Source organism: Megascapheus bottae, chromosome 2, assembly GCF_031878675.1.
Source record: "Megascapheus bottae isolate mThoBot1 chromosome 2, mThoBot2.hap1, whole genome shotgun sequence".
NCBI lineage: Eukaryota > Metazoa > Chordata > Mammalia > Rodentia > Geomyidae > Megascapheus > Megascapheus bottae.
The window spans coordinates 48775187-48790154 of record NC_143510.1 but is presented as its reverse complement, the minus strand read 5'-3'; the positions used below and the strand labels follow the sequence as shown (position 1 = coordinate 48790154).

Genomic DNA, 14968 nt, shown 5'->3' with positions numbered 1-14968 from the left:
CCTCGGCAGCACATTTTTTTTTTGGACAGAAAAAATAAAGACTACTATATTTTTACTTCCAGATAGGAACTGATCTTCTTCCTTCCTGGATTTTTCTTCCAGTGACTGGCAATAAAGCTCTTTATTTCTTGCTTTGATCCAGTCTGTGAGCTTACTCTTTCAGTAGTTAAATAAATCTTGGTACTCTATATTGTATTTGTCATGCTTGTTTATTTATTTGTTTACTTATTTATTTATCTATTTGCTATTTGTCCTGGGGTTTGATTTCCTGGGCCTAGATGCTATTCTTGAGCTCTTGTGCTCAAGGCTAGTGTTCTATTACTTGAGACACAGTACCACTTCCCAGCTTTTGGTGGTTATTTAGAGATAAAAGTCTTACCAACTTTTCTATCTAGCTTTGTTTTAAACAGAGAGCCTCAGATCTCAGCCATTGGTACCCAGCCTTCGCGTTTATTTTTGTGGAAAAGTTTATTTGACAAACAACATTTTTGTCACTTTTCAGTTATTTTAATGTAATGAATCATTTTTTTTTACCAGTTCTGAGGCTTACACTCAGGGCCTGAGCACTATCCTTGAGCTTACACTCTACCACCTGAGCCACAGCACCACTTCCAGCTTTTTCTGTGTATGTGGTACTGAGGAATCAAACTCAGGGTTTCATGCATGCTAGGCAAGTACTTTACCACTAGGCCATGCTCCAGCCCTTATGCAATGAATCTTAAGGCTCACTTTTAATTCGAATGTAAATAGCTTCCTTCTATAGAGAATACAGCTTCTATAGAGCTTCTCTGTAGAGAATACAGGTCACCGAGCATGTATGGGTAATTACCCCATGTACAATGCAGCCCATCCCCAGTGGGTGGACACTCAGGTGGGTTCACTGTGTTACTGATAGGATGACTCCATAGCCTTGGAAGTAGATTTCCTCCAGCAGAGAACTGGATAGGACATTAGAAGAGGCTGTAGGCAAAAAAAAAAGGAGTCTAGGCAAGAGCCTGACCAACCTGCCTTGGCCTATCCCATCTTCCCTTGATTCTGTGCACACCTAGCCTCCTCCTGCTGCCTCCTTCTTATCATTCTGAGCTCTTGATATGGCCAGAGTGGAAGCGCCAGACTTTGATAGCCCACGGATCTGGGCATCGATGGGCATTGGCTAGGGGATGAATGTGCCTTGGAGAGGAGGATCTTGGGGACTTGAAACTTTTTGCTGGTGCTGTTCCTGGGCTGTAACCACTTCGAGAGAATTCCCGGAGGACTCTGGTAGGGGACAAAGGCTCTGGGGCCAGGGACTTGCTGAGGAGGTTGCGGTGCTGGGGCAGGGGGAGGGGCAGTCCCCAGCAGCTCTGGCACAGACTTGCTTCTGGTGCCCAGGGCAGGTGGTTGGTCAGGGCAGAGTGTATGGCAGGCAGTGGTGAGGAAGGGACTGGCTAGGCCTGTGGTGACGGTGACAAGGTGGTCTAGGACACCCCCTTCCTGAGGAGGCTGGGCAAAAGAGGAGTTCATTGAGGCCTGAAGCCTTTCTAGAAGGGATGGGGAAGCCTGACCCTGGGCCTGGGCCTGGGCCACGAGCCCTGGCAAGGGCGGCCACTCTGGCTGGTAGTGCTGGCTGAGCTGCTCAGCTCTGGGTCTCCTTAGCAGCTGCCGGATCCTCTGCGCTGTGTCAAAGCTGTCAGTCAGGACAGCCCACTCCAGGGCGGTCTTGCCCCTAACAGGATCCACGGAGGTCAAATCAGCACCTAGAAAAAGGCACAGGGCAACACGGTGGTTAACATAGGGAGTGGTGGCCAGGGGCCACTGGCTCATGAAGGTAGTTTGAGCTAATCAGGAGGCTATGACCCCAGTCGGCCCGGGCAGGAAAGCTCAACTACCAAAAAGCTGGAAACAGAGGTGTGGCTCAAGTAGTAGAGCACTAGCCTTGAGCAAAAGTAGCTCAGGGACAGTACCCAGGCCTTAAGTTCGAGCCCCAGGGCTGACACTAGGGAAGGAAAAAAATAGGAAGTGGTGATTTGTGAAAGGAAAATTGACTCACATTAAATTCAAAAACAAAGATTCTAGCTTTGGAAGACTACTGCAGCCTTCTGCATAGGAGAGAAGAGGCTGGCGTACAGAAGGGAGAAAACTTCAGAGAGACAAATGGGAGCTTCTGAGTCATGGAGCCCCCAGGAGTAGAGTGCAGGTTGCCCAGGACAGGGAGAGGCTGTGCTCTCTGGGAGGTCAGCTGGTCTCCTCTCTTGGTTTTTCTCTTCATCCCCCTTTAATCCTGGGCAGGCCAGGTGTCAGTGGTTCATGCCTGTAATCTCAGCTACTTAAGAGGCTATCTCAGTTCAAAGCCAGCCCAGAGAGGAAAAGTCCGTGAACCTCCTATCTCCAACTAACTACCTAAAAGTTGGAAATGAAGTGTGGTACAAGAAGTAGAACTCATAGCCTTGAGTAAAAAAGCTAAGGAACAGTGCTCAGGCCTTGGGTTCAAGCCCCAGCACTGGCTTGTGCACGGGGGCAGAGTCCAACCCGGAGGGGGCCAGCACACTCCATAATGGTGAGAGAGAGAAGTCATCCGCTTAGGATGGCTCAGCCAGTGGCAGGGCAGGAATCTGATTCCAGGTCCTAGCCCTTTCTTGTTTTCAAGTGTTTTCCTTTTCTTTTTGCCAGGGCTTGAATGCTAGGCCTGAGTGCTGGTTCTGAGCTTCTTTTCCTCAAAGCTAGCACTCTACCACTAGAGCCACAGTTCCACTTTCAGATTTTTTTATGTGATTAATAGGAGATAATACAAGATGAGACTAAATGGAATGAACTCTAGGATATGGAAACAAGAGGTTATCTTTGTGATTGTTGCTCATAATGTACTAAGTGAAGTTATTTCTTTTCTCCTTTTGTCCACTTATGGTTAATCTCATGTGGTTACTGTATCTGACTTTGTTACCTGGAATATTGTATATATGTTTATTGTTTATTTGAAATAGGGTGGGGAAGGGGGAAAACAAGATGATTGGTGGGAGGGTGTAGGAGGAGGGGAAGGGGGTCAAAAACATGAAAATGGGTATCAAGGTTTGAGAAATAATGTACCCATTACCTGACAAAAGTAGCTGTAACCCCTCTATACATTATCCTGACAATAAAATGCAATTTAAAAAAAAAAAAAAAGTCTGAGGAACTTTCCTTCCCTCAGGCTGGCTTCAAAAGGTGATTCTCAGATCTCATTCAGAAGTCACTACACCTGGCCTTGTGTTCCCTTCCAAGCTTTCCCGAGATCCACAAACTTCAGACTAGATTGAGAGAAAGAACCCAATCTTCCAGGAAGCCTCTCTTCCAGGAAGGGGGCCTAGATTGACATTCCAAGTCCCTGCGTCTGAATGATGGTTGCCTTAGGGTCTGGAGGGGAGACTGAACAGAGGGACTGTAGGCCACAAATTCAGAGTCCACGACCCATGTACCTGCCATGAGGAGGGCAGCCACACATTCAGGACGGTCCTGCACTGCTGCCTTCATCAGGGCGGTGAATCCCCGCTGGTCCCTGCGCTCCAAGTCCAGGCCCGAGTAGTAGTTGAGCAGGAAAGTCATGAGAGGGGCGTGGCCTGTGGGGCAGGAAGGGAGGGGTGTGGTTCCCCAGGCCAGGAGGTGCTGAAGCCTCACAGCCACCCTCCATCCCACACAGCAGGGCCTGAGGTGGGACAATCTCATGCCAGGTCCTGATTGGGGTGGGGGGAATATACACAGTGGGTGGGGGCAGCCTCGAACCTGCCTGGGCAGCCAGCATGAGGGCCGTGTTCCCTTCTTTATCCTGATGGTTCACATCAAGGTAAGGACAGCGGCTCAGCAGGATCACAACACTTGCAAAGCCTCGGTAGCAGGCGACCATGAGGCCTGTCTGGGGGGAGGGGCAGCTGAGTCCCTGATTTCCTCTAGGGCCTCTCTAAGAACTTCCTGTGCCCTCTAAACCCACATCTGCCTCAAAGTGGTCCCAACCCCCTTCTCCCTTTGGGCACCCCCTTCCCCACAGTGGAGAGTGACCTTGAAATTCTCAGGGCCCATCAGACCAATATAGCCTGGTAGGAAGACCCAGCTGCCCCCAGCTGTTTCCAGCTGCCTGGGGGAAGCCCCTGGTGATACCTCACCCTTCCATTGCTGTCCACATGGGCGGCCTGCTCTGGGGAGACCCCAGCATCCAGCAAAGCTTGGAGTTGAGCAACATCATTGTGGACACAGGCCCAGTACAGGGCTCCCAGCCCGCTGCCAGGAGCCTGGGTGTCTTCTCTGGAGCAGAATGGTGTCTCAGCCATGCCCAGCCCCTCCGCTTCCAGTCTGGGGCCTGTGAGTCCCTCCTCATGTGGCTGGCAGCTGTAACAGAGTGGACAGGTGAATTCTGGGCATGGGTCCCAGGCACCAGGCGAGGTGGACAGGCTGGACCTAGAGTGTGGTAGAGGGACACTGTGAAGCAGGACCCCAGGGAGGCTCCCATAAGGAGTTATTTTTCTCTCCCCATCCTTACCTGGACTCCAGGGTCTCTAAGCGTAAGCTCTTGCTGGGCGCCAGTGGCTCACACCTGTAACCCTAGCTACTCAAGAGGCTGTGATCTAAGGATCACAGTTTGAAGCCAACCCAAGGAAGGAACGTCTGTGAGACTCTGATCTCCGATTGACCTCCAAAAGGCCACTAGCTTTGAGCAATGAAGTTGGGGGTCAGCCCCTAGGCCCTGGACTCAAGCCCCAGCACTGGATACAAAAAGAAAAAGAAAAAAAGTAAGGTCTTACCTCCCAGCACACTTGCTTAGTTGCAGAAGCACCTGCAAAAGCAGGTGACAGATGGCTAGACTTCGAGAAAACACTGCCGCAAACACCTTGGGGCTGAGCTGGGTCAAGCTGGTTAAGAAGGGATTGGAGACCAGGAGGGGCTGGTGTTGTCTAGAACCAACCAACACAGGGCCCCAAGGTCCTGCCCGGCTGCTACTCCAATCCACTGATCAGAGGACCAGCCTCTATCTAGTGCTTACCTCTTCCTCCAAGACCTGCCAGTTGCTCTCCAGAGCACAGCCTTCAAAGCAGGGAAAGGCTACACAGGCTAAGAGCCAGAGGTCTCCTCCCCTCTGGTTGAGCAGGCCTGGAGTGAGAGGGAGAGGAGAGGCACTGGAGGTTCATTAAATATGGCTACAACACTTGGGACGATGGAGGAAGGGACACTCAGCAGTTATCTGGACCTATGTTTTGGCATTCTGGAGAGATCAAAACATGTAAAATTGCTTTGCACTGGTAGCTCATACCTGTAATCCTAGCTGCTCAGGGGGCCAAGATCTGAAGATCAAGGTTGGAAGCCAGTCCAGACAGGAAAGTTAATGCAAATGTTATCTCCAATTAGCCAGCAAAAAGCTGCAAGTGACAGAGTACTCACTAAGCTTGAGTGAAAAAGCTCAGGGACAGTGCCAGAACCTGAGTTCAAGCCCTAGAACACTCTCTCTCTGTCTCTCTTGTCTCTCTTGTCTCTCTCTCTCCTCTCTCTCTCTCTCTCTCTCTCTCTCTCTCTCTCTCTCTCTCTCTCACACACACACACACACACACACACTCACACACATACACCTATCAAATTAGGAATTAGGGCTGGAGGCATGACTCAGTGAGTGCCTACCTGATTCAAAACCTAGTACTGGTCCCCTGGGAAAAAAATATAGGAATTATGACGTATTAAATGTAATGGATTCATTTCAGGGTGCTAATAAACAGGAAATTCTTGAATTATTTATTAATGTAACAATAGCTCAGTGCCAGTGGCTCACATCTCTAATCCTAACTACTTAAAAGGCTGAAATGTAAAGGATCATAGTTCAAAGCTAGTCCAGGCAGAAAAGTCTGCAAGACTTTTTAGAAGCATGCCTCAAATGGTAAGTGCCAGCCTAGCGACTATTAAGCTCTAAGTTCAAACCCTATTACCAGTAAAACAAACAGAAAAAGACTACTTAATAATATAATAATAATATAGGATTGTTGCTAAATTATTCCTTGCTCGGATTTTTAATTTTTTTGTATTTTTTTTTTGCCAGTCCTGGAATTGAACTCAGAGCCTGTCCTCAGGCTTTCTCAAGGCTAGAGCTCTACCACTTGAGCCATAGCACCACTTCCGATTTTTTCTATGTATGTAGTACCAAGGAGTTGAATCTGTGTCTTTGTGCATGCTAGGCAAGCACTCTTCCACTAGGCCAAACAAACTCCCAGTCTATTTTGTGTGTGTGTGTGTGTGTGTGTGTGTGTGTGTGTGTGTGTGTGTGTGTGTGTATTTTTGAGACAGAGTCTTGCTTATGTATTCCAGTCTGGCCTTGAACTCATGATTTTCCTGCCTGAGTTCTGGGATTACAAAATGTGCCACTAAACCCAGTTTATGTATATGTCTTTAAGCAACATGTTATGAAGTGTGCCCTGTTGTTCTTTCTGTGTGTGTACTTCACTTAGTGCTGTGTTTAAGAACTGCCCTGGTTCTGGGGGTCATGTAGCAGTTCAGAACACTTCTGCTTGTGAGTACTGGAAGCTAACTTCAGTAATGAGCTGTCTTGTCTTGGGCTAGCTGCTCAGCACCCATTGAAAGCTGCTATGAGCATTTCTTCTGAACTACAGAAGCTGACAAACTAAACAGCAATTCCTAGAGTCCCTGAACTGGGAATCTGTGGTGTAGTCTCTGATTGTGTGCAAGGCACACAAGTATAGAGCAGAGCCATGAAGCATAGGCGCCATCCACTCAGCTGTCACAGACTTGACAGCAGCAGGCGAGCTCTGGGAGCAGCTTCCTGATACATCAGCTTCCCATAATAGTCTTTCTGTTGATTTCTCAATCACAGGCAGGGGTCATGTGACCTCTGAGGTCACATGACCTTCAGAGCTGAGAGTTGCTCCTGATCTGAAGCCTGATTTTTCTAATCCTTTCTATTTAAACTAGTCAGATGTATTTCTGTTCTCTGCAACTGAACTGTGACACATGTGGCTTAAGAAAGAAGGGGTTATTTTTTATACACATGAGATACAAGTTCAAGGCTAGTAAACTATTGTTAGTTAAGCAATTTGATTGTGTCAGGGCCTTTTTTGGATTCTTTTACTTTTCTTCTTAGTCACAAGATGGTTGCTGTACCCCTTGCAATCACAGGAAAATGTCTTGAAGACATGCTATGGAATTCTAAGTGGCATTTAGGAGAGATCTGTCAGATTATATGTGAATCTTTTCTGATTAGCAGACTCAATGTCTATCCATAAACCCCCTTCTCTCCAGTCACCTTTCAGCTTGGTGTGGTCAGGAAAATGCAAGCATGGGTTGAGGGGTAGGAAAATCTTTGCTCCCTTGATAAAAGATGAAGGAACACATTTTTTTCTTTTTTTCTCCCTTCTTTTCCTCTTACTGCTAGAATCTGATGTATGTGTGTGTGTGTGTGTGTGTGTGTGTGTGTGTGTGTGTGTGTGTGTGTGCGCGCACATGCGCACTGGGTACTTGAACTCAGGGCCTGATGTTCTGACTTAATTCTTTTTCTCATAGCTAGTACTCTATCACTTGAGCCATGCCTCCAGTCTACCTTTTGTGCTGATTACTAGGAGACGGAGTCTCTTAGACGTTTCTGCCAAGGTTGGCTTTGAACCTTGATCAGAAGATCTCAGCCTTCTGAGTGGCTGGGAATATTGCATCAGCCACTAGGCATGAGCCTAGTCATTTTTGTTGATTTAGCAAAATTTCTTGGTAAGGCTGGAGGTGCAGGTTAGTATTAGCATACATGCTTAGCATTCCCTAGGCCTGAGGCTCAATACCCTGCATGAACTCCAAAAAGGTTCTTGGTCACTCTTTTTCTTTTTGGAGGTACTTGAATTTAAACTCAGTTGCTCTATCACTTGAGCCATGCCCAACGTTTTGTTTTCCTGATAGGAGTTTACATTTTTTCTAGGCCTGCCTGGACTTCAGGCCTCCTATTTATACTTCCCATGTAGCTGAGAAAACAGATGCCTACTGGTATATCCAATTAGTGGTTGAGATGGGGTCCCAGAAGCTCTTTATCTAGGCTAAACCTCAACCTTCCTGATATCTGTGCTCTAAATAGCTGAGATTACAGGTGTGAGCCAGCATGCTGGGCTTTGGCCATGCATTGTAGTTTCCTATTCCCAACAGCTTGGTTTTTGTTTTATGAGACAAGGTCTCAAATCAGGGCCTAAGCCCAGTCCTTGAGATTTCTCACCTAGCACTCTACCACTTGAGCCACAGCACCACTTTGGCCTTTTCTGTTTATGTGGTAGCAAGGAATGGAACCCAGGGTTTTGTGCATGCTAGGCAAGCGCTCTACCACGAGGCTACACTCCCAGCCCAGAACCATGGCTTTGTAAATATAATTGTATTGTTATTATTAAGGAGTTGTATAGTGGGGTTATAATTCCGTAAGTCAGGTAATTAGTACAATTCTTCTTGGACAATGTCACCTCTTTCTTTGCTTTTCCCCAGCTTCCTCCTTCCATCCCCGCCCACAGTTGCGTCGTTTATTTCCTGCCTAGTATATATTGACTACCATTACTTCATTTGTGCACTGTCTCTCCCTCCATTGAACATGACCATTTTATACCCTTCATTGGACTGGGGACCTTGTGAGTCCCTTTTGTATGCAATGACTTTTGTTGACTAGAAACTATTCATTTTCCCTGGGAAATTATACTAGAAATTTTTCATGGCTCAACTGAAGGTTATGAAAACTATGTCAGAAATTTATTGCTGGGTGCCAATGGCTCATGTTTGTAATCCTGTCTACTCGGGATTCTAAGATCTGAGGATCGTGCTTCACTTGACCTATGGATCAAGTGGTAGAGTATTAGCAATGAGAGAAAAAGCTAAGGGACAATACCCAGGCCCTTGAGTTCAAGCCCTAGTACTGGCATAAGATATAAAGGAAAGAATGAAAGAAGGAATGGAAGGAAGAAAGAAAGGAAGGAGAGAAAGAGGTGAGATAACACTTCTCAATATTGGCTGCATGGTGTAATGGCTTAAGGGCTTTTTGGAGGTAGTGATACCTAGAACCCTGTCAGAGAGTTTGAGTTATTGGTTTGGGCCACAGCCTGTGTTATGTGATTTTGAAAATCTCTCCATGTGATTCTAATGTGCAGCCAGAGTTGAAAACCCCTGCATAGACCTGCTCAGTAAAACCTGCCTGGGGGAGGGGGACTGAAGGAGAGGGGAGAGGGGGGAGTCTGATCATGTCAAAATGAAACTCCCTTGTACAAATAACTAGTTACTGCTAATAAAACTGTGGGAAAGGGCCAGGAGTTTGGTTTAGTGGTACAGTGCTTGCCTAGTGTGCATGAAGCCCTGGATTCAATTCCCTAGTACCACATACACAGAAAAAGCCAGAAGTGGTGCTGTGGCTCAAGTGGCAGAGCACTAGCCTTGAGCAAAATGTGTCTAAGGACAGTGACCAAGCCCTGAGTTCAAGCCCTGGGACTGGCAAGAAAAAAAGCTGTGAGCAAAAAATTACCTAATTTAAAGGCAGCAAATAGGAAAAGGGGACCCTCATATTTTGCTTTTTAAACGTATACATTGGAATCTTTCACCATGATCATGATTACTTGCTAGCTAATGATGAAAGAAAAAAAAAATCAGGGCCGGGAGTTTGGCCTAGTGGTTAAAATGCTTGCCTAGCATGAATGAACACCTGGGTTCGATTCCTCGTTACCACATACATAGAAAAAAGCCAGAAGTGGTGCTGAGGCTCAAGTGGTAGAGCTCTAGCCTTGAGAAAGTCCAAGGACAGTGCTCAGGCCCTGAGCTCAAGCCCAGGACTGGCAAAAAAAATAAAAATAAAAAATAAATCAGAAGGATTCCTTTGCTCGATTCCTCCTTTTTTCTAGCACACTCTCCAGCACACGGGGCTCATCATGCCTTCTTGTCCCCTCCCTGTTTTTCATCACTTCTCCCCTCCCCTGCCCTCCTTTTTTGTTACTGTTGCTGGTGTTGCTGTTAGGGATTGGACCCAGAACTTTGCTCAGGCTCAGGACATGCTCTGAAATCCACTGAACACCTTCCATAACTATGAATTAATAACTAGCTATACATTTTGGCTCTTGTGCTCTCCATACAAGTTGTCATTGTCCTTCTTCTTGGCTGATTTCCTTACCTTGGTCCTCTGGGTTTGTGGCATCCGGCAGTGTGGTCCAGTCAATTAATCAGAGTTCCCCGCCGCTCTCTGTAAACCTAGAGAGGAATGAATGTCAGGAGACAGGAACATTTCAATCTGTGCTAAGAACCCCAAGGACACCTTGTTAGATGAAAGGGGATTTTTACATCTTGCTTTTCAAATTCTTTTCCCAAGCCTAGAGAAGCTACTTACTTCTGGGCCAAAGGCTTTGTTTTTGCAAAGCCACTCTCAGCCAGCAGGTGGCAACCACGAGCAGGAATTGGGAGCACATCCCAACTCCACCCACCAGGCTAAACCAAGGGATGCCAGGATCATATAGGGGCAGGGCTTGGCTGGTGGCAGGTGTGAGGGGGAAGGGGGAGGAATTTCCTTTTCTGTATGTGCCAGTCCTAGGGCGTAAACTCAGAGCCTGGGAGCTCTCCCTTTGCTTTTTTGCTTCAGGCTAGTGCTCTACCATTTGAACCACAGTTCCACTGATGGCTTTTTGATGGGTAATTGGATAAAAGTCTCATGGACTTTCCTGCCTGGGGTTGGCTTTGAACCATGATCCTCAGATGTCAGCCTAGTCTGAGTGACTAGGATTATAGGTATGACCACCAGCCCATGGCCTCCATATGATCCTTAAGGATAAGAAGAGAGCTGTGTACTGGTGGCTCACACCTGTATTCCTAGCTACTCAGGAAGCTGAGGATCACAATTCAAAGCCAGCCCTAGGATGAAGGTCTGTGAGGCTCTTATCTCCAATGAACCTACCAGAAAACCAGAAGTGGCCTGTGGCTCTGCCCCGGCCTGCAGGGTAGTCAACTAGAGCTCGAGGAGGAGTAGACCTGAATGAGAGAGACAAACCAGACACAAGGAGGGAGACCAGGACAGTATTCTGATCAAGGTCTCAATCTTTATTTTTGCATAGAAGAATATATACGTTTAGCAGAAAGGTGATATTGCTTAGTAACCATCTCTATACAACATGTACCTGAAACAAACCTGGGGAGGGGGTCAGGAGGTGGTCAAACTGTTTGCCAAACAGGATACATAAATCAAGTTCTTTCTGCTTACAGAATATTGCAGTTGGGTCATCATGGAAGGGGTAGTGGAAACAATAAGCAATTCCTTCATGTTACAGAGTCTTACAGTTACTAAGTTCTTTCAGCTATTATTAAGTTCTTTCATCTTACAGAAACTTATAGTTTCTGGATGTCATAGCAACAGCTGTTTGGTTCCCAGCATGGCTCAAGTGGTAGATCACTAGCCTTGAGCTGAAGAGCTCAGGGACAGGGCCCAGGCTAGGCCCAGAGTTCAAACCCTCCAACAACAACAACAACAACAAAAAAGTAAAGGAATATTATAGATTCTCCTGAGCTGTGACCGAAGCTCAACCTGTGCCAAGTTCTGTTTCTTTTCAGTATGGCCGTGTGTGTATGTGTGTGTTACCAGTCCTGGTGCTTGAACTTGGGTCTGGGCATTGTCCTTGGGCTTTCTCAAGGCTAATGCTCTATCCTGAGCCACAGCACCACTTCCAGCTTTTTCTGTGTATGTGGTACCAAGGAAATGAACCCAGGGCATGCTAGGCAATCACTGTGCCACTAGGCCACACTCCTGGCCCCTGTGGCCCTATGTTGTTAGTCCCCTTTCTACCTGTCTTCATGTTCTGTCCAACATCTAACCTTCTCATGTCACTGTCTGGCTCTCTATCTCTGTCCCTCTCTTTCTCTTTCAGGCCCTGATGATACCATATGATATGAAGCCTGTCTCACTCCATCTCCTGCCCTCTCATCCTCTGGCATGGGATTCTGCACAATTCTTAACTTGTGCAGTTCAATCAGAACAGTCTACAGAAAGGGTTAACCAGTTTCATTGGGAGAACAGATCACTTTGACTTTAGGGTGTGTGCGTGCGTATGCGAGTGCTCGCGGGTACGTGTGTGTGTGTGTGTGTGTGTGTGTGTGTGTGTGTGTGTGTGTATGCATATATGTGAGTACTGGGGCTAAGACTCAGGGTCTGAGCTCTGTCCCTTATTCTTTTTCTCAAGGCTGCTGTTCTACCATTGAGCTACAGTTCCATTTAGGGTATTTTGCTAGTTAACTGGCAATAAGAGTCTCACAGACATCCCTGCCCAAGGATAGCTTCAAACCAGATGCTCCCGTCTTAGCTAGAATTACAGGTGTGAGCCACTGGCATCTTGTTATATATCTCCCACTGAGCTTTGAACTTCCACTTCAACCTCCAACCTATGCCTCCCAAATGCAGGAATTATAGTACATGCCACCATACACCAGGCCAGGGAACTGTCATATGTAAAGAACTAAACTTACTGTCATTTCATCCTTTTCTTCTGGATGTTTTTCCAAGGGTAGCTGGTCTCTACTCCCAGCCTGCAGGCTTGGTGGTAGGTATGACTGAGGCCAGCTGTGACAAATGGCCCAACCCAGCTTACAGATGAGGCAGGAGATGAGATCTAGAGTGTGGGATAGAGAATGGAGAAGGTGGCCTCTGACCTCAGCTCCAGCCCCTTCTGGGGGTTCCCTGTGACCTGCCATAAGTCATGCCCTCTACTCCCCACCATGATCTACATCACAAAGCCAGCAGCTTAGAGTTCAGACCTAATAGGGAAGTCGGGGTTGATTTAGGGCCCACTCTGGCCAGCTCACACTCACTGAGCCTTGGGATGTGGGGGTGGGGACCCCAAGGTCATGAGTGAAGTTCAGACAGAAGCATCCTGAATACCACCACCTTCTGCACTAGAGGGCTGAAGCCAATGGGCCTGGAGGTCCAGAACTCAATGTCAAGGTGCTTTCTGTTCAATTTAGGGCTATGTTGAGGTATTATCAGAATTTTGGTTCAAGGAAAATAAAGAGAGCCTCATCACCTCCAAGAGGACACACAGCCAAATCCCGAATAAGCTGCTCCAACCTCTGCTCCCAGCCAGATCTCCCAGCAGCCTGGGGTTCTACAGTGTAGGCTGTTTTCCCCTCCCCTCCTGGTGTTACTTTCCATCTATCCATCTGCCTTTCTCCTCTGGACACATCACTGGAGAAATTCCTATACTGCACTGTCTCAAATTTCGTGTTTGTATGTGTGCTGGGGCTTGAACTCAGGGCCTGGGCCCTTGAGGTTTATTATTCAAGGTTAGTGCTCTACTAAAGTCACAGCACTACTTCTGACATTTTGCCCGGGGGGGGGGTAGTTAGTGGCAATAAGAGTGTCTGGGGCTTTTTCTGCTAGGATGGTTTTGAACCATGATCCTCAGCCTCCCGATTAGCTAGGATTACAAATATAAGACACTAGCACCCAGCTGAACCTTTGAACCTGTACAACATTGTTTTTTGTTTGTTTGTTTTGTGTGTGTGTGTGTGTGTGTGTGTGTGTGTGTGTGTGTGTGTTGCCAGTCCTGAGGCTTGAACTCAGGGCCTGAGCACTGTCCTTGGACTTTCTTCAACTCTAACACTCTACCACTTGAGCCACAGCACCACTTCTAGCTTTTTCTGTGTACCGAGGAATCGAACCCAGAGTTTCATGCATGCTAGACAAGCACTCTACTGCTAGACCACGCTCCCAGCCCCTTTTACAAGTTTTAAAGCCTATTTTACAAGCAAAACAATTCCACATTATCTTTATAAAAGTCAGCAAGAGTGGGGTATAGTGGGTCAGGTCATCCCAGCACGCTAGAGGCTAAGGCAGGAGGTCCTGAGTTAGAGGCCAGAGAGATTTTGTTTCAAGGAAGAAAGGGGGGAGGGAGAGAGGGAGAGGGAAGGAAAGGCAGAGGGAGAAGAGGAGAGGAGAGAGGAGAGGGGAAGATGAGAGGGAGCAGGAAGGAAGGGTGTTGGATTACATACATGACTATAATCCTAGCTGCACTGGAGGCTGAGAGCTGAGAATCCCAGTTCAAAGCCAGTCCAGGCAGGAAAATCTGCAATTAACTACCAAAAAGTTAGAAAGTAGGTGCTGTGGCTCACGTAGTAGAACAGCTAGCCTTGAGCAAAAAAAAAAAAAAAAAAGCTTAGAGACAGTGCCAAGGCCTTAAGTTCTAGCCCCAGGACCAGCGGCAAGCGCGCACACACACACACACACACACACACACACACACACACACACACACACACACTGGAGACTGAAGCAGTTTCCTGCGCTGATTGGGTAGGTGCGTTGCACAAGGTAGGTCTGTGTTCAGTCCCTGGAGTCCTGGGACTTCCTGTCCTGTGCTCCTGCCTCATGGAGTTCACTGTCATTTTCCAGCTTGAAGCGCCCCCCCCCCCCACTTCTATGGGGAAGGTGGAGGGACCAGCAGCTGAGTAATTCTGTTTTCTGTATCATCTGTGAACACTGCACCATCTGTCAAGTCTACCCAGGGCCTCCTACCCTCTACCAGTGGCCATTTTCCCAGAGTCTGGGTTTCCGAGACTCCGTCCCCCAAGGGGCTCAGAATGTCCACTGAGAGCTTAATTCCCTACTCACAACCAGAAGCAGCAAACAGGGGTCAGAGGGGACCACATGGAGCAGGCTGGAAGGACTTTCTGAGGGGCAAGGTAACAGGCGGTGAGGCCGCCACCTCTTTGCTTACCCACCACCTCAGGATGGTCTAGAGCTGTGAGCCAGGCAGACTGCTCCGCAGCAGCAGCAGCAGCCTGAAAGCATCTCCCTTGGCTTGGCCCACTCATCCATTGCTGAGGCCAGCAGATTTATGGGGCCTCGGGTGTGGCTGGCTGAGATTCAGACTTTTTAATTCCCTAGTCTCCTCACCCAGCCTGCCTCCACCCCCAGAAGGCCTTTGTGCTAGACAATGAGGAATCTATAAATTCCGGGGGACAGGGAAGTGGGGGAGGGGAACACTGGTGACTT

At 47.6% G+C, this 14968-nt stretch overlaps 1 protein-coding gene across 1 annotated transcript; it reads right to left on the bottom strand.

The window, feature by feature from the left end:
• Nucleotides 1-1014: 1014 nt before the first annotated feature.
• Nucleotides 1015-3865, bottom strand: Ankrd33 (ankyrin repeat domain 33). The gene is made up of 3 exons (XM_090355853.1): nucleotides 3736-3865; nucleotides 3432-3572; nucleotides 1015-1736 (listed from the first exon to the last, which is right to left on the bottom strand). The coding sequence occupies exons 1-3, from the start codon at nucleotides 3854-3856 to the stop codon at nucleotides 1015-1017; spliced, it is 984 nt and encodes a 327-aa protein (XP_090211979.1). The 5' UTR covers nucleotides 3857-3865.
• Nucleotides 3866-14968: the final 11103 nt, after the last annotated feature.

Excerpts from the sequence above, each read along its gene's own strand:
- Ankrd33 (XM_090355853.1), bottom strand. The coding sequence starts at position 3,856 with ATGGTCGCCTGCTACCGAGGCTTTGCAAGTGTTGTGATCCTGCTGAGC. Across the intron at positions 3,573-3,735 it reads CATGCTGGCTGCCCAGGCAG|GCCACGCCCCTCTCATGACT; the intron begins GTTCGAGGCTGC and ends CCTGCCCCACAG. Across the intron at positions 1,737-3,431 it reads GGCTGCCCTCCTCATGGCAG|GTGCTGATTTGACCTCCGTG; the intron begins GTACATGGGTCG and ends GCCTTTTTCTAG.